This window comes from Hypomesus transpacificus, chromosome 4, assembly GCF_021917145.1.
Source record: "Hypomesus transpacificus isolate Combined female chromosome 4, fHypTra1, whole genome shotgun sequence".
Classification (NCBI taxonomy): domain Eukaryota; kingdom Metazoa; phylum Chordata; class Actinopteri; order Osmeriformes; family Osmeridae; genus Hypomesus; species Hypomesus transpacificus.
This window is the reverse complement of record NC_061063.1, coordinates 6,467,151-6,491,310: the sequence shown is the minus strand read 5'-3', so window position 1 is coordinate 6,491,310 and position 24,160 is coordinate 6,467,151. Positions and strand designations below refer to the sequence as shown.

General features: G+C 45.1%; 2 protein-coding genes across 2 annotated transcripts; both read left to right on the top strand.

The window, feature by feature from the left end:
- Positions 1 to 53: 53 nt before the first annotated feature.
- kiaa0319l (KIAA0319-like ortholog) lies at positions 54 to 12,941 on the top strand. The gene is made up of 23 exons (XM_047018990.1): positions 54 to 233; positions 847 to 1,437; positions 2,399 to 2,567; positions 2,797 to 2,910; positions 3,861 to 4,213; positions 4,508 to 4,739; positions 5,078 to 5,176; positions 5,368 to 5,465; positions 5,616 to 5,703; positions 6,079 to 6,171; positions 6,492 to 6,624; positions 6,866 to 7,094; positions 7,188 to 7,311; positions 7,817 to 7,949; positions 8,277 to 8,425; positions 8,725 to 8,876; positions 9,322 to 9,460; positions 9,707 to 9,866; positions 10,020 to 10,162; positions 10,246 to 10,368; positions 10,620 to 10,710; positions 10,815 to 10,903; positions 11,047 to 12,941. The coding sequence occupies exons 4-23, from the start codon at positions 2,817 to 2,819 to the stop codon at positions 11,241 to 11,243; spliced, it is 2,919 nt and encodes a 972-aa protein (XP_046874946.1). The 5' UTR covers positions 54 to 233; positions 847 to 1,437; positions 2,399 to 2,567; positions 2,797 to 2,816; the 3' UTR covers positions 11,244 to 12,941.
- Positions 12,942 to 13,964: 1,023 nt separating this feature from the next.
- Positions 13,965 to 24,095, top strand: cap1 (CAP, adenylate cyclase-associated protein 1 (yeast)). Its single transcript, XM_047018906.1, has 13 exons — positions 13,965 to 14,082; positions 16,426 to 16,530; positions 17,005 to 17,105; positions 17,237 to 17,314; positions 17,726 to 17,869; positions 18,326 to 18,411; positions 18,509 to 18,614; positions 18,939 to 19,116; positions 19,240 to 19,415; positions 19,796 to 19,919; positions 20,250 to 20,332; positions 20,497 to 20,640; positions 22,728 to 24,095. The coding sequence occupies exons 2-13, from the start codon at positions 16,428 to 16,430 to the stop codon at positions 22,809 to 22,811; spliced, it is 1,407 nt and encodes a 468-aa protein (XP_046874862.1). The 5' UTR covers positions 13,965 to 14,082; positions 16,426 to 16,427; the 3' UTR covers positions 22,812 to 24,095.
- The last annotated feature ends 65 nt before the right edge of the window (positions 24,096 to 24,160 follow it).

The following is a 24,160-nucleotide window of genomic DNA, read 5'->3' as shown; positions in this document are numbered from 1 at the left end:
TCAGGGCTACCATGGCAAAGTGCACTGAGTTGCAGCTAGGGGGAGTAAACGGAAGTGATCGGATTAATCTCGCTCAGGACGTTCGTTTCCGAGTGAATGTGTCATCAAAGCAAGCAGTGCAAGGCAGGCAAGTCAAGAAAGCAATGACCCAAATAGTGAACAGAAAACTGTGACAATGTATTGATAGCATACTATGGGATTGGAACAACGACAAGTGACACGACATTGATAAGGTAATCATCTGCAACTCAAGGTTCCATGTCATTAAAACGACGACGTTTCGCTGAAGGTTTCACGATGATTAGCTAGCTTTATGCACTGCACTTACTTGATCAGTACAGTTGTCGCAGGTTGTCGGGGAAGATGAACAGCTGTTAGCTGCACCACTGCTGATCTTGGGAAGCACCGATATAAAATACATATTTTCTTAACCTGTCATGCAGAATGTCACTGACATATGGGTCTATTGCAACTGATAACTCAAAATCAATTTCTTAAATCGTCATTGATGAGAGCTGTCGGGGACTGCGTAATCCTGATAACTGAAAGACGACTGGCATTAGTAGGCTAATACGGCTGCAGCCATGGCTATAGTGGTCCTGTATCCCTCAATTTTGGGAGCAAGAAAATATAGTTCTAGTTCTTTTTTAGTCTAGCCTATCACATAATGAGACCACCATCTTGTAAATGTAGCCTATTGCATAGGTATTTTCGTGTTTTGTAGTATTTGTAATGTAATCTCGATTTTATGAATACATTCACGTCTAGTCAATATGCAATTTTACTGTCTTGTCTCGTAGACTGGGTAGTTCACTGAATTAGTTATGATGCTGTCTTTTTTTGCAGGATTTCGAATGGATGTCTTGATGTGAAATGATCTGAAGCTGGAAAGGGCCAGAAACTAAATTGTGCATTGTGTAATTCTTAGTGCGCTCCAACCGAGGACTGACAAGTCCGCTGTATTATTGCCCCTGCTGCGAGGGAGAGGACGAAAAGGAAAAAAGGGGACTTTATCATCCCGGATCTACGTTGCAATCAAGGAAAACGTTTTGGGGTTTTTCTCATGGGAAGTTAGCGTTTCTCAAACGCCGGGTACCGTACCACGTGGTGGCATTTCAGGTCAAAATCCTGAATGAGTCATTGGACCGCTGAGAGCTGACATCACGTCACGACATATCTTTAGGAGCTTTGTAAAATGCAAATGACTTTTAAAAAGCGTTAGAATAAACGCCCAGTGAAGTAGGCTTAAACGGTGGCGTTTGTCCTACAAAACCTCAACCCATTCATAAGGGAGAAAATAACTTGTTGGGGGTTAATTCTTCACTGTGCCAAGAACTGCTGTTACAGCTGTCAGTTTTTGTAAGTGATCAGAGTCCGATGGAAAAAGGCCATCTGCGTTCAGGAATGCGGATCCTGAGAATGACCCCCATCAACCAGGTTGGTTCATAATTTGTCATTGTTTACACAAGCCTGATTCCAACCACAGGTCAGCTGTAGTCATGTTCTTGAGAGTAGAATTTTGTCAGTGTGTAAAAATGAGAGAGAAGAGGGGAGGGACCAGAATAATGTTCTACCTTCTGAACAAAATGTTCTAAAGCTTGTATTTTTTTCTGTTCTTCCTGCATAAACGTGCTCAGGAATTGTCAGCATGAAAAAAATAACACAGCCACATTTCTGCATGTGAGGGCCATTCAACCATACACAACTGTTTTACAATGATGATGCACTTGGACGCTCAAACAATTACTCAAAATCTAAAAGATTCTATTTGGACACTGCAAACAAGGATTTTCACTTTCCTGACAAGCCTCGTTTCACGACAGAGGTCACACTGCTCTGTCTTGATAAGCATATCATCATTCACATGTCAGAAGTATTGTGCCATTTTCAATGTCTTCCATAAAGTGCAGCATTATGGAAATTAGTGTTGAAATGACTTGGCAGACAAAAGCACTGATTTGACAGCTGAGCTCTGAGAAGGAAGCTCATGATGAATCAGAGGTTTAAAATACAAATTTTGCTCGCTCAAAATGTGAATGAGCCTATTGATCCTGTTATAATTCCAAACAAGTCCCACAGAACTGCCTGGGGCCTGCAGGGTTGGCAACTTTGACTAACCGACTGGTGCAAAAGTTAGCCTTCGTCTGCATAAACATGCACAACTAATTTAGGTGTGCAATGTAGTCAAAAGGGAAGGCAACTAATCCGCTCTCACCTTTCCCATTAAAATGGTTTCAAAGAACACTGCTTGCTTCACATTGACCGCTCGGGGTAATTCAATAATGATAGCACTAGGTTGACCATTCTAGAAATAAACATAAACAAGGCATCAGTCAGGCTGATCTTACAAAGTAGTCTTTTTATTTACAGAATCCTTTTCTCTTCTTCCCTCTAACAGTGTCTTCTTCTAAGCAGCTTGAAGGAGCTGTAAAGAGTTACAGCGATGTCGAAGCTCCTATATAAAGTGCTGGTGTTGACCTGTCTTCACCTTTTACCTCACTGCACCTCTCTCCCCACATAATTCCACGCCCTTTGACATCATCCATCACGTCTCACCCTACAGAAAGGTAAATACATCCGCCACTCTATAAGAGTTGTAATCACCTCAGCACACCTTTGTGTTTATCTTCCGATTGGCCAAGCTATGTTTGGTGATGTCTGACGGAGAGGGTTACAACCTACAATGTGAACATTAGCTTTAGCTCCTGTGATGTGTTGTTATGGTATTGTTCCATGTCATTGAGCTCATATTGTATGATGCTTTACAAGTCTGACGATGGGAATTCCTCTCATCAGGTCCCTGGTCCTGGTAGAAGATGTTCAGTTGGAGCCTTCCTCCTCGATGGACATCCCCACATCAACTCCTCGTCCTAATACTGGGCTACCTGTGTTTCTTAGCCCCTCTCACAGGTAAAACTACCCATTAGATAACGGCATAATAGATAACGTGCAATGCTTTTAAACAAGCTCCCTTGCAAAAATATCATCAAGCATCAAATTATTTTAGGAAAATAATGTAAATAAATAAACTAGTGGGAGTTCAATGTCAATATGCATTTAAAATCAATAAATAAATGATGAAATTAGTTAACCGTCTGACAGCTCCATTAATTGAGCTCTTTAATTACCATGCGAGGTGTATTGTGTCTGATTAGCATCTTACTGCATGTGTCTACATGTTTTTATGGAACTGTTTATACTGCAGGTTTGCATCCTAGGCGTGTTTATGTGTGTAAACTGTGGCCTCACACTGCTAGGGCCTGTTTTTACAGTCTCAGTGACTGAAATGAAAGACACAATGGAAGGTGGCACAATGGGGTCTCTGTGAGTCAGTGGATGTCAGTTTGACAGGAGGGGGAGGAGGAGGGAGAGATGACTGAACAAGAGCCGAAAGGGTCCTTTCTTCCTCTAAAAGAAACCAAGGGGGCTCCGTTCTTTGGAGGCTTGCGTTACATGCCATACCATCCCATAATATCTGGCACTTTGTGGGAGCGATGGGCATGGGTGTAGCAGCCCTACTGTTTGTCTGTGTCTGAGACATGGCTGGTGCCCTCCAGACTCATGCATCCTGTGTTTTGTTTATCTTTCTGTGGGCCATAACAACGGATATCTCTCTTGTTGACTTTGTACACCATCCTGCTGTTCTGTTCACCTTCCAACTGATATGACCTGAGTCTGACTGCAATAATGTTATGGTTTTAATCCGTGTGTTGTTTAAGCAACTTGCTTCCCTTCATTCACGACTTGGTAGATGTGAAAAGTTGAGAATCATGGAATAATAAAGGGTAACCTTTTTAAAGCCTCTTCTAAGAGATTGACGTTGTGTTCCCTTTCTCCCCTCATTCCCGCATGTGTGTCAGGTGAGATCTGCAGGGTGACGGGCGGAGTGTTGGGGATCCACTGGACCAGCGTCATCGGCCTGGGCTGGCGCCCCCTGGCTTCTGGGAGGGGCGGTGCGACCTGCTGGGAGTCCTGCTGTCTGAAGCCCACATGCAGTGCCGTGTGGAGCCTGGGCGGGCGCTGTGTGCTGCTAAGCTGCTCCCAGGTGGGGGGCTGCTCCATCGCCTACCTCCCCCAGCCCTACCTGGAGTCCCTGGGCCTCCTCCAGCAGCTCTCAAAAAGCACCTCCTCCTCAGCCCGACGCAGGAGGAGGGTCCAGACAGGAAGAGGAAGTGCTGGCCAGCGTCATTCGGCAGTTCATCACACCAGTACGGTGAGTCAGCAAAATGTGATTTGTTTAGTCTTGGATGCATTCTTCTCTCCCTCCAATCCTCTCTCCTTCCTTCCTTTTATTCTTTGTGTTTTTCCTTCCTCTTTCTTGATTAAACGGGTTCAGTGATAAAAGTGCCAGGAAGGATTTGCAATATTGGAAAGAAGGAAAATGAAACACTTTAGTGTTCCCATTGTAGAATAGTACCAACACCATTGCCAGAGAAGAAGGGAGACTTGAAATCTTTGTACTCCTGTCTGAAGTTTTTAATAAACGTTTACACAACTCTGTGTGCAGGGAGGTTTCAAGCCCCCCAGCCACTTGACTCCAACCATCGCCAGCACCATCGCTATTCATCAAACACCCGATCAAAACACCATCCAGCCGACCAATGGGAGGGGAGAATCCCCGTCACAGCCCCAGGAGAACTCCACATCAGAGGACGCTGGATCGTCCAATAGCAGCACAGAACATACTTTTCCTGCTGTCACCACAGTTCCTACCATCACCACGTCGCCAACTCAGGCTGGTAAAGGTCACACGGCCATCACAGACCGCTAACATCAAGAAACAGTCAAGCTTTTGTAAGGTCTTTTTCAGAGGCCGTTTTGTCTTAGTCTCTTTTGACTTCTGAATATGTTTCAACATGTGACAACATTGACTGGCACCTCCCAGTTAGCAACCTTCTAATACAGTAGATATGTCAAGGCTTGTTGCCAGGTCTATCTAATAATAATTATTGTTAGTGTTAAATCGAATTGGCAATGCCTAGGTATATTAGCATGCAGTCATCATTCAGCTATGTAGGTGAACCACTATGCCATGGCCACGGTTTAACCTCTGTCAATCATGTGGTTGCTATGACAGTGCGGGAGTTGGTGGTGTCAGCGGGAAAAAGTGTGGAGGTCACGTTACCACGCAACGAAGTGGAGCTCAATGCCTTTGTGTTGCCAGCACCCCAGAAAGGTACTCACTGCAGCTGGAAAACTGGCGTCATCATCAACATCATCATCACCTACAGCATCTTGAGCATTTCACCAGTGTAAAGATGGAGCCTCTTCATGCACTATCCCAAATCCAACCAAACTCTGAATCTGTATGTTCTCTCTTACTGTCTTCCACTTCTCTTTCTGTCTTTCTCTCCTCTCTTTCTAAAGGGACCAGCTATGACTTTGACTGGCTCCTGAGAACCCATCCCAAAGACTACAGCGGAGAGATGGAGGGGAAGCACAGCAGCACTCTGAAACTGAGCAAGGTACAGCATGCTGGATCTGTTCCACTTGAATAGCTAATGTTTGTGTTTTTCATTTCTCTTGTTGGAATTTTCTTTAGAAACAAGCTGGCTGGATTTGAGTTTTTGACTGAAACTGACATCAATTGTACACACTTGACTTCCTTTTCCCAGCTCACACTGGGCCTGTATGAGTTTGAGGTAACGGTGGATGGAGATGGGGCACATGGAGAGGGCTATGTCAACGTCACAGTCAAACCAGGTGGCCATCCAAAGCATCAACATTACATTTGTCTTCTATCCATTAATAGACCAAAGAACAGGACACAGAAAGCCTTGTACCAGACCAGCATATACAACCTCAGATTGTCCATGATAAGGGCTTCAGGGCTGACACTAGGTTGAGTCTTTGTTTTTTAAACTGGTCCAATTTGACTTCTATATAAATGTTTACAGACAACCTGGCTAAATTGCTGCTTGATTTACTGTATACACTGTAGATGTTGCGACACACAAGAAATTGTTCTCTCTCTTTCTCTCTCAGTGTGTGTGTGCCTTCTGTTTTTATAGCTCAGACGCTGCCTGTGTAGCCAGCTATGTGGCTCCCAGCGATTAACCTTGTCTTTCTGCCTCACAGAGCCCCGCGTCAACAAGCGGCCCATCGCCGTAGTTTCCCCAAAGTTCCAGGAGATCTCCTTGCCAACCAGCTCCACTGTGATCGATGGCAGCCGTGAGTGCCTCCGAGCTCTGTGGTCGTGTTAGAAACAAAGATCATGTTGGTGTACAAGGCTGGTCAGTCTAAAGCAGTTCATAGAGGGTACTGGCCAGATGTTACTTCTCTCACACAGGCAGCTAGATGCTAGTGAAGAGTTGAAAGGTTTAATCATAGCTGAGCCTCTCAACGCTAAAGCAGAAAAGCTTTCCATCCAGGGTTTTTTTGTCGTCTTTATTCCTATTGTTTTGGTAAATATAGGTAGAAGGCTAGTATATCTAGTTTGACTACTTTCCTCACTTCTCTTCCTCTCTTGTCCCTCCCTTGCCCCTGGCCAGAGAGCACGGATGATGACAAGGTAGTGGCTTGGCACTGGGAGGAGGTGAAGGGACCGCTGCGGGAGGAGAAGGTGTCTGAAGACACGCCCATCCTCACCCTCACTAACCTGGTCCCGGGGAACTATACTTTCAAGTACGGCCCCCCACCCACCGTTACCTTGTTACCCCATGCTCTTTGCCTCTAGGTGTAACACTCAAAGCTCTCAGATTACACTGCTGTTCTCTACTTCCTCAAACGTTTTTGACACATTCTGTTCCTTCCAACCTCCTCCATTCCAGAGGCCTAGCTTGATTATCAGTTATCATCTGAACGGTTTGACAATGTTCCACTTCCTCCTTCCTTCTGATCTCTATCTTATCCTCCCACCTCCTAGTCTGACTGTGACAGACTCCGACAAGACCCAGGCCTTCACCCTGGCCACCCTGGTGGTGAACAAGGCCACAGACTACCGTCCGGTCGCCAACACTGGGCCCAACCAGGTCCTCACTTTGCCACGCAACTCCATCACGCTGCACGGCAACCAGAGCACAGACGACCACGAGCCGCTGGCCTATGAGTGGTCCCTCAGCCCGGAGAGCAAGGGCAAGGTGGTGGAGATGCAGGTGAGACCCCCCTCTCTCTCTGTCTGAGGGCATCCTGGTCCTGCTCTGCCCCCAGGAGCCATGTCAGCTACTGACCTGAGTGTTCTCCCCCAGGGAGTGCGAACCCCCACCCTCCAGCTCTCCGCCCTCCAGGAAGGAGACTACACCTTCCAGCTGACCGTTACAGACACCTCCGGACAACAGGACACGGCCAAGGTCACCGTTATCGTCCAGCCAGGTAAAAAAAAAATAACATCCAGCACGGCCAGCTACCGCTTAGCTTCACACTGGGAGTGTATGTGTGTACAAGCACCTAAATGCTAACAGCGCTACCAATACCAATGGCATAATAGACAAGGGCAAGTCACTTGCAAGTGCATGGTAAATATACAGCCAATATAGGAAGTGTTTGCACTGTGTGTCAACACCAGGTCAGCCCCTAATGTAGCTTGTCTGGTTTGTTGGTTTAACCTTGGTGTGAATGGATGGATTCACAATGTAGATGGAGAGACAGACCAAGTACTACAGAGGAACACATGATGTCACATGAGGACCACATGATGTCACATGAGCTATATACTCACACGACTACTGACTTCCTCAAAGAAAAGGGGCGCAATTCTGTGTCATTACTTGCCAGATGTAATTGCAGCATATATGGAGTTGTTATTAGGGAGATGACGTGAGAACGCAAGAGAGAATTGAGTTGGAGTTGCCTCTTCTCTCCCCCCCCCCCCCCCCAGAGAACAACAAGCCGCCCGTGGCGGACGCTGGGCCAGAGAAGGAGCTGACCCTGCCGGTGGACCGCACCACCCTGGACGGCAGCAAGAGCTCCGACGACCAGAAGATAGCCACCTATCACTGGATACAGAGCAGGTGAGTAGACACACACGCACACACACAGTTACTGCTCATATCCATGCTCATATGATTTGTCTGTGTCTTCTGGCATGCAGACTCTCTTTCTGTCACCCATATGCACGCCAGCACATGCAAACAGGTTCTCTCTCACACCATCCTGTGAAGTTGATACAGTCTGTTTCTCCCTTGCAAAGTTTGGCGTTTCCATCTGAAAGAAGCATTATCTCCCCGTGCCATCATTCCTGTAGCGAGGCCAGGATCACAGCAGGTTTTTCACAGTGCTCTACTGTTCCTCTTGCTTGACTGAGCCGCGCCTTTCTCTCTCTCTCTCCCTCCTTTTAGTGGTCCGGATGGTGTGAAAATCGAGAACGCCGACAGTGCTGTTGCCACAGTGACAGGGTTACAGGTGGGCACCTACGGGTTCAGCCTGACCGTGGCGGATGACCGTTTGTTGCAGAACTCCGACACTGTCACCGTCATTGTCCGAGAAGGTGAGTGTGTGCATGCTTCCATATATACCTCCTTCTGCAAAAGGTTGACAGTCACACAGTGTTTCAGGAAGCACGTCTCAGGTGATCTACTCAAACACGCTGGGAGAGATCTCTGACAAGGGCCTTGCCACTCTGCTACTTTAGCAAGGCTGAATTGCTTAAAGCTTTTTCACTTGAAAAACGACATTCGTTATGAATGCTGGACCTTTGTGAAGCTCTAAAGAATGAAGAATGAATTTTCCTAGTTTGTCGCTGTGTTGAGAAACTTTTCTGAATCTTGAATTCCCCTTCCATCCCAGAGTTGGACCAGCCCCCGCAGGCGAGGGTCCAGTCCAGCCCGGCCATCTCCCTGCCGCTCCGGACCGCCTCATTGGACGGCTCGCACTCCACAGACGACAAGGGTGGAGTCAACTACCTGTGGACGCGTGATGGCAGCAGCCCCGCGGCCGGGGTGAGAGTTTAACACGACGACATCATCAACGCCCCGTTAGAGTGTCCGAAAGTCAGACACACTTCAGGCTTAGTCAACGTTATGAGGAGCTGGTACCGTGTTCTCTGCCAAGACAATGTTTCACAATGTTGCTCATTATAGGCTGACAATAGATTGCAAAAAACTCTAGTCTGCCCTTCATACTGAACAGAGGTTAGTGTGAGAGTCAGTTAGACACTCGTTCTCCTTCTTCCTCCCCCTCCCTGTCCCCTCAGAATTAAGAAGAAAACAAGTGGATAACTACCAAAGAAATGTGGCATGACATGTTCGGCCTGTCTGTAACCGGTCCGTCCACTTGTCTTTGATCAACAAGTCACCAACGGTCACGGCACTACACAGATTACTGGAGTATTATGAATTTAGGAAACTTGGTTATTTAAAAGTTCCTCCCTGCACCCTCCCACAGGATGTACTGAACAACTCTGACCACCAGGCGGTGCTGTTTCTCAGCAATCTGGTGGAGGGCAAGTACAGCTTTACGCTCACAGTGACGGACAGCAAGGGCCAGGCCAGCACTGACAAGGGCTTGGTCGAGGTCAGACCTGGTCAGTATACGGCACACTCACACATGTCCAGAAACACACTGTACATCCATTCACTAACTGAAACCAGACAAAACAACAACCCAATCGTCACAATAACCCTATATATTCTCTTTTCCAAGCTGAAACTTGTCATATGCCCCTAGTCCAGTCCAGTTGTTATTGTTCGCAACTAAATCCTCCTCCCGTTCTCCTGTCCCCCTCCCTGGTTCTTTTCACCCCCCCACCCCGTGTCCCTCGCCCACTCAGACGTGCTGGAGCGTGACCTGGTGGAGCTGGTGCTGGAGGTGTCCGTGTCCCAGGTGTCCCACCGCCAGAAGGACATGCTGCTGAGACAGGTGGGCGTGCTACTGGGCGTGCTGGACAGTGACATCATCGTCCGCGATCTCAGCGCCTTCAACGAGCACAGGTTGGTTTTTCCTTCTCCTTCCCATTGCTTTTGCTGTGTTGTTCAGGTTCACCCCAAATTCATTAAGCTTGATTGAAGTGAGGTTTGTATTATGTGTTACCTTCTAGTATGGTATTTCAGGAGTTCAAAACATTCATTTCATTCTTGTCTCAGCACGCGGCTGGTGTTCCTGGTGTCTGGAGGACCAGGACGCCCCCCGCTGGCCGGCCGCAGCGTTGCCATGGGGCTGCGGAACAAGTTACGGAAACAGAAGAACGATTTTCTCATCTTTAAAGCGAGGCGGGTCGACACGATCAGTAAGTACGCTCTGCGCACACATGTACGTGTGTCTTATTCGTCTGCATTAGATTGGTCAAAATGGTTCCCTCTCCTCCTGCAGTCTGCCAGTTGAACTGCTCCAGCCACGGAGACTGCGACTCATTCACACGGAGCTGCGTCTGCCACCCTTTCTGGATGGAGAACTTGATCAGGACGCAGCTGGGCGATGGCGAGAGCAACTGTGGTGAGATGCTCAGATGAAGACTTGCTATTGGCCTGTTCACTGTGGAGCCCCCCCCCCCCCCCCCCCCCCCCCCCCAACAGGAGTTTGCCATTGAGTGAAAACTCAATTGCCGACTGTTGCCAATCTAGAGTCACACACTGTGTTTATAAATACATTGTGGACAGCACGTTTATAGTATGATTTTTAAATGTAGCCATCAGTCAGACACCATGATCCCGTGACGATCTTTGTGCATCTCTTTCCTCTGTCAGAGTGGAGTGTTCTCTACGTAACCATAGCATCCTTCATGATTGTGGTTGCCATAGGAACGTTCATCTGGGGTACCGTGTGTTGTTGTCGCAGGTAGGAGTGACTAACATCCAGGTTGCATTGCATTCCGTTAAATACTAGGCGTGCGTGCTGATGAATAAATGAGCACACTCACAGGAGTTGGTTTTCTTCAACAGACGCAAAGGCAGAGCACGCCGGAAGAGCCGCTACAAGATGTTAGAGGCTGAGGAGCAGGACAGTCTGGAGCTCCAGGCACCCAGACCTGGTACTCCTCCCATGCACTCCTCCCATGCACTCCTCCCTGTCATTGTTCCCACACCCTAGTCTCACTTCATTATCTCTGAATCTCTTGCAATTAACCTAAAAAAAAAACACTTTCACAAATATCTTACCTTCCTCACGCCCCAGGACGTATGAAACCCGCCCCACCCCCCTCATCTTCAGCCCTCATGCACTCGGACTCGGACCTGGACAGCGATGACGGGCAGGGTGGGGTCCCGTGGACCGACCGCGAGCGCGGCCACCTCCTCCGGCCCCAGAACGGTTCCCTTAGAAACGGCCAGGGGCCCCCGAGGACCAAGAAGCAGAGAGATGAGCTGCTATAGCAACAGAGCAGGGGGAACACCCTTCCACCCTCAAATCACTAAGGAAAACACACAAACTTCACACTTCTCACCCAGATGCTTCTCAGATATATTATGGGTCGTAGAGTAATATGGAGAGAAACCCCTGCTGGACAACAGAAGGTGCAGCCCCCCAAAAATTATAATTGCACACTTATTTTTTTTAACTTCCCTACATCCACACTGAGCCAGAAAGGGGGAATCCAACCAAGGACAAGACTGTGGCATTTTCCTTAAAAAAATGGGAAGTTGACTTAGGAAGGAATTAAATGTTTAGAGTCCTGTGCACCCCCCCCCCCCCCCCCAGACACGGAGAATGTACTCCTCCGCACTCTCCCAGGGTAACCCTGACGGAGCCTCCACACCACTATTACACAAACCATAAAACTGAGCCTTTCTTAAACAAGTTCTAAAAACTCAAACACGTACATATGCACACACCCACCCACACTCATACCTCTTCCCAGGCAGCCACACGTCAACAAATACTGCCAGACCAAAGACAACCAATGGTCAACTATGTCCCAATAAATGGGTGACACTATGGCTGTGACAGTGACGAGTGACACTGGAAAATAAATACTTCCAATGGTCCTGACATGGTTGTCTGTGCATGACACACAGCTGCAGTTTTAGTATGTGTTCAAGTTAGAATGGTTGTCTGCATGTGCGTGTATGCAATTGAAGGTGTGAATTTGTGGTCTCACCTGAACATCTTAATTTTCTTAGGCCATGGTTTCAAAACATCCGGCTTGAGTTATTTTGAGTGTTTGTAGTCCACTACATGCCATGATAGAGAAAGGTGACTGTTGTCAGACATGTTGATCAAAGGCAGATGATTTGTGGTACATTTGTGTTTTTCTAAAACGTACGCCACATTGAATACTCACTGGATAACACACTGGATTTCACAAAACTGATGCCCTTCACCACTGTGACCATGTTGGATGAGGAAGATGAGGAGGAAGAACTGGAACCATTGAGAAACACAAAAGAAGGGGCAAAAAGGAAGGGCCGAAAATGAAGGCGTTACTGCTCACCACTCACCCCAAGACAAGTTATTGATTGCACCTGGAAGACCACTTTAAAGGCTGTTTTAAAGGATTCGTTTTTAGTATAAAAATATAGTATTTTAGTCATTTGAGTCTGATGCACTTTGTTATACTGTCTGTCTGCATCTACACTCTATTCTCACTGGTTGATAAGGGATTGAAATGATCAACCATTGTTCTGTTGGGAGGATTTAATTCCACACAACTGTTCTCCTCCTCCAGAAATTTAAGTGGAGTACCTTCATTTTGCATGCAGACTGTAAATCTGGCCTCAGTTTTACTTTGTCTCTTTTTATTAGTTGTTGAATGTTGAAAGGGTAAAGGTCTGATCCAATCAGAGATCCTACCTGTGAAATAAGCAATCATTCAAAGGAGTGTATCTTACTGTAAGGTCATCTCAAACTGCATTGCACTATGTATTTTCCATTTTAAAACACATTGCTTGGTGTAATGCATTGTGGAATTCTGGGAGTCCACTGTGAAGGCAGGCAGACCGTGGCCTCCAAATGAAGGGATTTTGTCTGTTTGTTTAACTGCTTCAATCTAGTGAAGGATTCCCCTCGCGATGTGACCATGAATCTGATGCAACTGGATTATGTGTAAATTAAAATCAAATATGTTTACTTTAGTCCTTTTTTGATTTGTGGTTTGGGTGGTTGGTCAAGAGGCCATGGTTGTAGTCTTCAGGCCTGTTGGCCCCACTGAAGCGTGGCATTGACACCCCTTATCTGTCACCGCTTCATTAACTCGTTCTCTTTTATGATCCTACACTTCACTTGTGTCTAATAGACACCCATAAAACTAAACATTAATGTTTCTCCATAAGTGCTTCTCCTTCATACTGCTAACATACTGTATGTACCATATTAATCTCAGTGAACACCAGTGTGTGCGATGCTGTTGTAACACCTCCATGATGGGCCAAGTCCATCCCCATCACATCCTCAGAGATGATGGCTAACTGTGTCTTAGTGCGATCTCGGCCAGTTAGCCTTGATATCCTGACAGAGGGGCAGAAGGGTGTAAGTCTGTAATCACCTTGCCTCATGATCTTACCGTATGTGTTGGTGGAGACTGAAGAGACCTAATTGCTTTGAATCTCACCCCCCTCTTCCCATCCATAATGAGATTGAGACCAATTGAATCTTCTTACTCTCCTCAGAGATCACTAGACCAGATGGACAAACAACAACTCATCTGGGTGGGTGTTTTTACTTATGGTCACTGCCTCAGCAGGATTGTTCAGGCCGAAAGATTCCTCAACTGCTAGAGTTGAGCAAGTTGTGACATGTTTTTAAATTGTCATTCCACAACATTTTGAGGAAGAAATGTAATTGTTAGAATTTTCAACAATGTATCTTCAACATTTATATTACTAAGGTTGTTTCAAACAGTAAGTTTGAAAATAGACTTAAAGGAACTATAAATAAGTGTAGGCTACTGCTTACTTTAAACACATGATGAAAAAGAGGGTGTCTGTTGCTCGTATGCTGCCTGTGACAGATAAGTACATTTCACATGATAATTTAAGTCAGAGAAGGGAAGGATGTTGTATACTTTCTTGCGTTTATACACTGACTGTATCTCTTCTCCTTATATGGGAAAGGAATGGTTGCACGAACAAGGGCGGAAACGTCGCGCGGTGACAGCTGGGAAGCTCTACTCATACAGGAAGAAAAGCAAGCGGTCTGCAAGCCACTTACACTGCATAGTCACACAGAACATTTACGGTGATTAAAGACCAAATCACTGCTTGAACAATTTAGCAGGTAAGGAGCTTATCTTATCATATTTTATACCATATTTTTATATTTCAGCACAGCTTCGTAATAATGCCAAAATGAACTAACAATGCGCTGCCGCTCCCCCTTCGGCATTGCATAAATCCATTGAGAAATTGTTATTCAATTTCGGTATGAATGATGAGATGCTAGACGCCTGGCTAAATTGAGGAATTCATATGCAGATCATGTATTCTGTGCTACATTATATCTAACTGTAAATGGCATTGTATTTAATTATTAATGTTGGCAAACCTAATTGGCAATAAGAAGTTATTTTTGCAGACTAGTGCAACATGGCTAGGGAGTGGTAGCGTTTGCATGAAAATACAGGAAATGCCGAAACAGCTTGTGCGAGGGGAGAATTGCAACATTTGAATGTGAGATGGTGAAGTTATGTCGCGTGTATTTAAAATATATGTATACATGTGTGTGAATATTAACTGATACTTAGCTTAGCTTTCACGAGTAGCTATGTGTGCAGCCGGTGTAACACCGGGCATCACTTTATCGCTAAACTGCTAACGTGCTTGCTAGCATGTATTTAGTCTATTTCCACTGCCAATCCAATTAACACTTAGCTCAAAGTGTTTGACAAGTGTAAATAAATTTTCTGTTTAGTAACGCTATCTTACGTTTTTTGCTGGAACGGTACAGCGCCGCTCGTTGTTTTGCCCTAGCCTACTTCTTTCTATACTGGCAAGCTAAAGTAGCAGACATGACCCGTATATTATCCCGTACAAAGCGGACTGCGCCGTTCGTCTGAACTCCTACCAGAAGCTGTTTAGAAACCATCAACCTGCTTTAAATGTCGCTCACTGACAGAAGGCCTGATTTTGTTGACAGTAGTACAAATCAAGAAGCATACTACGATTGTTTGGTTACTCGGGTGAATATTACAGGTTGTCTTAGTGAGAATAAAGTTGACAGTGAGTGCTCAGCATTTGGAATTGCTCCAGTACAGAAGTCTCTAGCTCTGCTGCACTGCGGAAAAGGAGTTAGTTAAACATGTGTCCCCTTCACGCTCTTCACCTGGAGACCCAACCCATCAGGTTGGAGTCAGTAATCTACACTTGTGGCACAATACACTGATTACCATACCTTAACAAGCTATTACACATTGCTGGAATTTTATCCAGGGCCTAGTCCTATAGGGTACATTTAGGTCAAGGGTAGTCAGTGTATTTTTGAGATCTAGTTTAATCTCTAAAAAGGTGTTTACTGTTTTTAAAAGCTGTATCTGTGCCACTTTTAGTCTTTGCCATTTGACAAAACATAGTTTTAAGCAGATTTATAGTCAGTATTCATTTTGGTATACAAACAACATTGTCATTGTCAACCACTTTCTATAATGTGTGACAAAGCATGCAAAGTGTTTCAGATATACAGATATATACAGAAGCAATGTGGGTCTTGAAGAGAAGCCATTCCATTCTTTTAATTTTACAAGGTGGTCTCTGTTTTAAAACAATGATAGTTTTACTTGTGAACCCTGTGGGAATATCAGCCACGCCAACTCAATGTGTGTTAAGTGTTTCGTCCTTTGTTTACCTGTGAGAGAGAATAGAAGAGCTGGTCCTGGGAGAGTAGAACTCTGTGGTCGTTAGTGATGCTAGTTCTGGGTTTTCATTCAGTATCAGTCTGGTGAAAATCCCTGGGAGGCCTGGTCACCCAGACGAGGGCAGTTTCAGGTTTCTGTTCATCTATGTTAGCTTGAAGTTGTGCATGTATGGATGTATCATGCATTTTGCAAGGTGTGTGTACACCAACAAACATATGTTTTCTCATAGATGATATAGGAAGACATAAGTGTTGAAAAACTATATTCTATGTGAGTGAATTGGCCTGAAGGTAGAATAATCATTGGGGCAGCAGAGTAGACACACACAGCCTGATCCCTAGCATACCTGTAACCAGCAGGTCTTGACTTGACTCTCCCACCGCTTCATTCCAGTCATCCCTCCCTCCCTCCCTCCCTCCCTCCCTCCCTCCCTCCCTCCCTCCCTCCCTCCCTCCCTCCCTCCCTCCCTCCCTCCCTCCCTCTGTAACCAGGAAGTTGAATGTCTTTTTCAGGCTATATTATCCAGTGTTGCAAAAATCATCAGAAGTTTGCAAATTGGCACCAAATTCTCAATTTCTGGAAAATCGTATGAATGTATTCATTTTCATTCAGCAGACCTATATTCAGCTGTCCTATTCTACTTGACCAGTGGCCTCTGCTGATGTAATCATTCTCTTTCACTCTGTCCCTCATCTACTCCATTCCTCCTCTTTCTCCCCCTCCTCTGTGTCCTTTTGCTGCTGCTCCTCCACCTCTGTCCCTCTCCCCAGGAATGGCAGAGTTGGCGAGTCTGGTGCAGAGGCTGGAGGTGGCAGTGGGGCGGCTGGAGTCTGTGTCTGGAGGTGGGGGGGGAGGCCCGGCTGCTGGTTCTGGAGGTAGGTATCAGTCCCACACAGACAACCTGTACAGTGGGAAATGAGCAAAAAACAGCATGAAACCGGGTAAATGTATGTTTCCAAGCCATTTCAAATATTTATGTTGGAATAGGAAGCCCTGTAAATAGCAGTGTGACCTGTATAGTCAGTCCTACCTCCTGACCAGTGTTCCAGGTTACACAGATTAGTTTCACTCTGGCTCTAGCAGTAGTGAATGAGGCATTAACCAACGGTCACCAAGCGCTGTGTTTACCAGCTCAGTAACATGTAGGCTTACAGCCTGGACTAGTGAAGGAGTGGCAGAGGAATCACCATGTTAGGAAGCCTGTTAAAGCTAAGCACAAAGACTGATGTCCAACGTAGCGTGTCTGATAACAGACCTATAAATAAAACCTGACTAATGGTTTCAGTAAACAAAAACTCCAGAACACACTGGTATCTTCAACTAATTTCCTCGTTTTTACGTCCTGGTAGCTGTGTCGGCGTACGTGGAGGCTTATGATGTCATCCTGTCTGGCGCTGTTGCTCAGTACACCTCCCTCAGCCAGCAGATAGGGGGCGATGTCCAGAAACATGTAAGTGTTGTTTGTTTACCCCTGACGTGTAAGGTCAGATGATAAGGATGATTTGAGAGAAATAATAATAATAATATAAATAAATAATTATATTCTTCTCTCCTCCTTTATCTTTCCTCCTCCCCTCTCAGGCGGACATGATGAAACAAGCGTTCTCCTGTCAGAGGCAGCTACTGGGCACGTCTTCCTGCTCCCAGCAGCCCTCTGATGTGAGTCTACAGTCTCTATTTACCCTGTATGGCTGTGTGCAGTACTTTCGAATTAAACACAGACAATAGTTTTGCGATCCGTAAAGTTTTGTTGGCATTTTGCCAGTGGAGTAATTGGGTCAAGCCATTCAAATAGCATTACACGCATGCGCACAATTCTATCATCTTGCCATGGATAGGGTGGCCTAACCCGTTGTGGGACATTTGAACATGTGTTTTTCAATGCAAGTGGAGGATGGTTATGTTGCAGCTTTATTAACTGAGTTGGACTAAAGCGTTTGTGATACAAGAGGGATGTCATTGGTCTTAATCACACAATCAAGTCATCTCAGTTCTTTTGTAGCATGTTGTGTTAGTATGGTAGTTGGGTATGCATTGACAATGTATCTCCTTCCTGTCTGGGCCCTGCAGGCAGGCCTGACCGCTCTCCTCGCCCCTGTATCCAAGGTGATCCAGCAGGTGCAGGCGTTCCGTGAGCAGAACCGCTCCTCGCCCTTCTTCAACCACCTATCCGCCGTCAGTGAGAGTGTGCCTGCCCTTGGCTGGGTTGCCATGGTGAGGAGGCGACAGGCCATATGGGAAGGGCTTGGCATCAAGGCCCGAGTTGGACTTGTAGTTGTGTGTGTGTGTGGCCTCTGTTTTGTAGTGTGTGTGTGAGAGGAAGATGGGTGTGTGTTGAAACAGGAGTTTAATTGCCAGGAGACAGGACTCTCTTTCATTCAGTTGCTTCTCTCTGACAGACCGCTCTTTTGCCTGGATAATGAATTCTTACCAGGCCTGCTCCTGACCTCAGATATAATAATGTTTTAAGGATGAATCGAATGAATGAATGAATGTTACTGTGATGTGTCGGTTGTTGTTACTCTGACGCAAAATGGGGGGGGGGGGTGAAAAGTTCATTTTCTATGAAGTCAGCCTTTTCATGGGTTCTGCTGTGATTATCAGATGTTCAGCCCACTACACCTGCTATGTGTACACTGTAACCATCATGGATATCCCCTGTCCCCCCAGGCTCCCAAGCCAGGCCCCTATGTAAAGGAGATGCAAGATGCTGCCATGTTCTACACCAACCGTGTCCTCAAGGACTACAAGGACAAGTAAGGAGTCTGCTGCTTCCTCACACTCGCTCCCTTTGTCTCTTTTTTTTCCACCTCTCTGGCCACATCCCTGCTAATGTTTTCCTCCTTCCCTCAGGGACAAGGTGCATGTGGACTGGGTGAAGGCGTACCTCACCATCTGGACTGAGTTGCAGAACTACATCAAACAGTACCATACTACCGGCCTGGCTTGGAGCAAGAGTGTGAGTCACACTTTTACTGGCTGCTTCCTGTCAAATGGTCGCCCTCAGTCTCTCTCTCTCCCTTTTCTTTCTTTTTCTGCTTTCTCTTTCTCTCTATTCCTCTCTCCTTTTGTCTCTGTCTCTCTCTCTCTGTCTCTCTGTCTGCATCTTCTTCTTTCTCTCTCTACCTCTCACTTCCCGTCATAAAAGACTGGCTTTAATGAACTCTTTTGAGACCTGCAGAGGTAAACTAATGGTTACCATACATCATTAGACAGGTTTAGGAGTGAGCCATGAACTTAAGAGAATTTGTATTGAAAGCCTGTGTGTGTGTGTCCCTCTCAGGGCCCCGTAGCCTCAGCATCCGCTGCTCCCCCTAGAACTCCTGGTGGGGCTCCTCCCCCCCCTCCCCCTGGACCTCCCCCTCCTCCAATGGACTTCAGCCAGTCAGGCAAAGACAAGCCTGCCGAAACTCACAACGCCCTTTTTGCCTCTATCAACAAGGGGTCTGACATCACCAAGGGTAAGTGACCAATAAGTACAGTAGTTTATATGAAAATAACAGATTGAATACTGATTTTAGATCCTCCCTCCCAGTTCCACCATCACCAGAGGTCTGTTATTGCTCCTCATTACCTTCCCTCAGGGCTGAAGCACGTATCAGACAAAGAGAAGACCCACAAGAACCCCTCTCTGAAGACTTCTTCTGGCCCGGTCCGCACAGGGCCCAAACCCTTCTCCACTCCTCAGTCAGCTGGCTTCACCGCCCCCGCCCGCTCACTGCCCCCTGTTCTCGAGCTTGATGGCAAGAAGTGGAAAGTGGTAAGCTATTTGCTACAATGGAGAACATGCTGGTGGCTTGGTTGATTATCTGTGAAAATACGTTTATTTTCTTCCCAGTACAAACTGTCAGGTGAACATAGGAATGCTAAGCTCATTCTTAAGATTAGCCTAAAAGTCAGCCTTTTAATATTGTTTATCAAGGGGGTCATGGGAATTTCAACATTTTGAAAACAGCTGCTTTTATAGTACAGGCCCTTTTATGGTCAATCCAGGGTTTCCACTCCTTTTAAATCTCATCTGTCCATCTTCCTGTATCTTTCTGTTATTTTCCATTTTATTTGTGTATCTCCCTTTTCTTTGACCATCTCTCACTCTCCTGTCTTAATCTTCCCCCTCTGTGCCTCTGTCGCTCCCTGCAGGAGAACCAGGAAGGAGCCCAGGGCCTGGTCATCAGTGACACAGAGCTGAAACAGGTGGTCTATGCTTTCAAGTGCAACCAGAGCACCCTGCAGGTCAAGGGCAAGATCAACTCCATCATTATCGGTACGGGTCGGTCTTCTGTTCCCCAGCCACTGCTCAAGGTCCTGTTCAAATACTTGCATCAAGCATCCTGTCTCACTTCCTTTGGGGCTCTTTTTTACTTCCCTTTTTTTTACCAAAATACATCCTTTTAGGACTTGATATTCTTTAAAATTTTGATTATCCACACAGATGGTATGATAAGGACAGCTGTTCTTCAGTTATCAGATTCAAATACACATTTACCTCAGAGCAACCTGATCTAATACCTAATGAGTACAAGGGTGAGAGAAGGCTAGCAGATATTAGCACAATCATTAGCCTAACTTGTCTTCCCATTTTCCCTTGTATTAGACAACTGTAAGAAGCTGGGTCTGGTATTTGACGACGTCGTCGGGATTGTGGAGGTGATCAACTGCAGGGACGTCAAGATCCAGGTGTGTGTTGATCATTACCAACAGCATGAGCTTTGTGTCAAAAGCGCAATGACACACAGACTGAACCATTACATTTTGAATACATGTACAGGACATTAATCTATTGGGCTACTTAGCGTAACATATAATGTTTCTTAATCACTTTTCATCTCCTTTCCGTCCAGGTTTTGGGCAAGGTGCCCACTATCTCCATCAACAAGACAGACGGTTGCCACGTCTACCTGAGTGCTGACTCACTGGCATGCGAGATCGTCAGCGCCAAAAGCTCTGAGATGAACGTTCTGGTACCCGGAAAAGATGGAGAGTTTGTGAGTAAAGAGCACCATCTGTAGTTAATACTGACCAGTGCAAGATAAAAGGGGCTAATAGAATTTACTTAGCTACAGTAGTAGTGTCCACTCTGTCTATTGCCTATATGTATAATACGATTGTACATACAGTGCCCTCCAAAAGTATTGGAACAGTGAGGCCAATTCCTTTATTTTTGCTGTAGACTGAAAACATTTGGGCTTGACATCAAACGATGAATGTGAAACTAGAGATCAACGTTTCAGCTTTTATTTCCAGGTATTTACATCAGGATCTGATGCACAAATTAGAAAATATCACCTTTTTGTTCGAACCTACCCATTTGTCACGTGAGCAAAAGTATTGGAACATGTGACTGACAGGTGTGTTTTGTTGCCCAGGTGTGTCCTATTACATACATTATTCAATCAATAAATACCACTGAATGTCTACACTCAGGTTCAGATTGGGTAAGATAGGTTTTGTCTATGCAGACTGTATTCAGAGGTGAAAACAACATGAAAACCAGAGCGCTGTCTTTGGGTGAAAAACAAGCAATTGTGAGTCTTAGAGAAGATGGAAAATCAATCAGAGCCATTGCAGAAACATTGGCCATAGCCAGTACAACCATTTGGAATGTCCTGAAGAAAGAAGAAAACTACTGGTGTACTAAGTAACAGACGTCGAACAGGTAGACCAAGGAAAACATCAGCAGTTGATGACAGAAACATTGTGAGAGCTGTAAAGAAAGACCCTAAAACAACTGTTAGTGAGATCAGCAACAACCTCCAGATGGCAGGAGTGAAGGTATCACTATCTACTGTTCGCAGAAGACTTCATGAACAAAAGTACAAGGGCTACACCAGAAGATGCAAACCACTCATTAGCAAGAAGAATAGGAAGGCCAGGCTGGAAATTGCCAAAAAGTACAGAGATGAACCTCAAAAATTCTGGGACAAAGTTTTATGGACTGATGAGACAAAGATTAACTTTTACCAAAGTGATGGAAAGGCTAAAGTTTGGAGAAAGAAAGGAACTGCTCATGATCCCAAACACACAAGCTCATCTGTGAAACACGGTGGAGGTAATGTCATGGCTTGGACTTGCATGGCTTCTTCTGGGACGGGCTCATTAATCTTCATTGAGGATGTAACACATGATGGCAGCAGCAAAATGACCTCGGAAGTCTACAGAAACATTTTGTCTGCCAATTTAAGGAAAGATGCAACCAAACTGATTGGCAGAGCCTTCATCATGCAGCAAGATAACGACCCAAAACACACTGCCAAAACAACAAAGGAGTTCATCAGGGGCAAGAAATGGAAGGTATTAGACTGGCCAAGTCAATCTCCAGACTTAAACCCTATAGAGCATGCATTTTACCTGCTTAAGAGGAGACTGAAGGGAGGAACCCCACAAAACAAACAACAACTGAAAGAGGCTGCAGTGAAAGCCTGGGAAAGCATCAAAAAGGAAGAATGTAAAAGTTTGGTGACGTCAATGGGTCACAGACTTGCTGCAGTTATTGAAAGCAAAGGATTTGCAACTAAATATTAAGTCTTATTCACTTAAATATGTTTTAAGTATATCTGTTCCAATACTTTTGCTCACATGACAAATGGGTGGATTCAAACAAAATGTGATATTTTCTTAGTTGTGCATCAGATCCTGATGTAAATACCTGGAAATAAAAGCTGAAACGTTGATCTCTGGTCTCACGTTCATTATTTGATGTCAAGCCCAAATGTTTTCAGTCTACAGCAAAAATAAAGGAATTTGCCTCACTGTTCCAATACTTTTGGAGGGCACTGTAGTACTAAATAATAATACATATCTGTTAGGGGTGTACATTCAGCTCACGATTCGATACGTATTACGATATTGGGTGTACAATAGGTGCAGAGTAGGTTGCGTGCTGGTAACTCAACCAATAGGATCAAACGGACGTCATATTGTAAAATATTGCCATAACTCTACGATACATATTGTTAAAATGTTGTATTGCGATATATTGTTACACCCCTAATATCTGTATGACTACATGATAGCAATATTGTGTGTGTTTTTTTGTTTGTAAGGATGAATGAATAAGTTTTTTTCCTCCTAGACTGAGATGCCAGTTCCTGAGCAGTTTAAGACTATCTGGGATGGCAAGAAGCTGGTCACCACGGCAACAGAGATTGCTGGATAGAGGGTCTGCACACCCCCACCCACCTTCTCCTCCTCTCACTCCCCCTCCACCCCCCCTATTCAAATGCCTACCTGACTGATCCACCAACCAACGAGCTAAACCACACGGTAGACCGAGATGCCAACCTCACTTTGTTTTTTTTGTTTTTGCCCCTTTGTCAGCCAATCACAGCTTTAGCTGTGTCTTCCTAAAGCCAATGGGAGGACTACTTGCTTTATCTGGAACGTTCTTTCAGCCAATAGCAGGGAGGAGCTTGTCATTCCAATTGGCCCCTAAGTGTTCCAGCAAGCGTGTTCTCATGTTTGCCAACAAGCAATGGGGATGTTCTTTGTTATTGATTTGTACATACCTGAAGTACATTTATAATGTCTAAATTGACCATATAGATTAGCCAAAATGGGACGAGCCTTTATCACAACTCATCAATGGTCCTGTCCCTCTCCTAACCAATCAGGTCATGCTATCTAGTTATTTTAACAAATCATAAGTCTTAATAATTTCTCTGGTCAGCAGGTGTTTCAAAGGAGTTCTACCAATTTCGGTTTCATTTATGCAATCCAACCATGAAGCAAGTCAGTAGAACTGTGGTATCGACATACCACCATACAATATCATTTCCAGTGTTTGATGTTCTAAACATTCATGAGATAAATATAACGTGTGTCATCTACACTCTCATAGTAGAGACAACTTAGAGACTAGAACTTAAAAGGGTAACTTTTTCATCATAACACTGAAGGTTAGTGATATTGGACATTTACATAATTGAAAAAAGTCATAAATTAATCATTGAATGTATGTTGACTCAAACCCACATGGCACAGTCCTTGAATCATTTAAAATGAACATTCCATTCTGAGAAGAGCGATAAAAGAATGAGTTGAGAGAAAGGGATCATGAAAAGGGGAAGAGATTTTTGCAGTGTGGCTCCTATTTATGGCACAAACTGGAATTGAAAGCACAGAGAGAAGATGGAACATGCTGAATCATTGATCACTTTGTTGCCACTCACTGTTCCCTAGTTGAAGCACCTGCTGTAGCGATCTGTATAAATTGTGCTTACTGAGTGGTTGTAGCTTTACCACCATCATTCCATCCTCCTCCTCTCACTCCCTGTTCTGTGGTTTACCCTGTCCTGAGCCGCCCAGCTCTAAGGTACAGTTTTTGTATCGTCTTTTTTGATTTTCTTTTACCTCTTGGTCCAGAATACAAAATTCTGTACATTAGTACCAGAGGAGTAATCATTGGAAAAACAGTTGCAATAAAATAAATTCTAATAAATTCTTTGTTTGTGGTTGTGACTTTAATGGTTAATCAAAGGATAAACATTCATGGGTCCATGTTAAAAT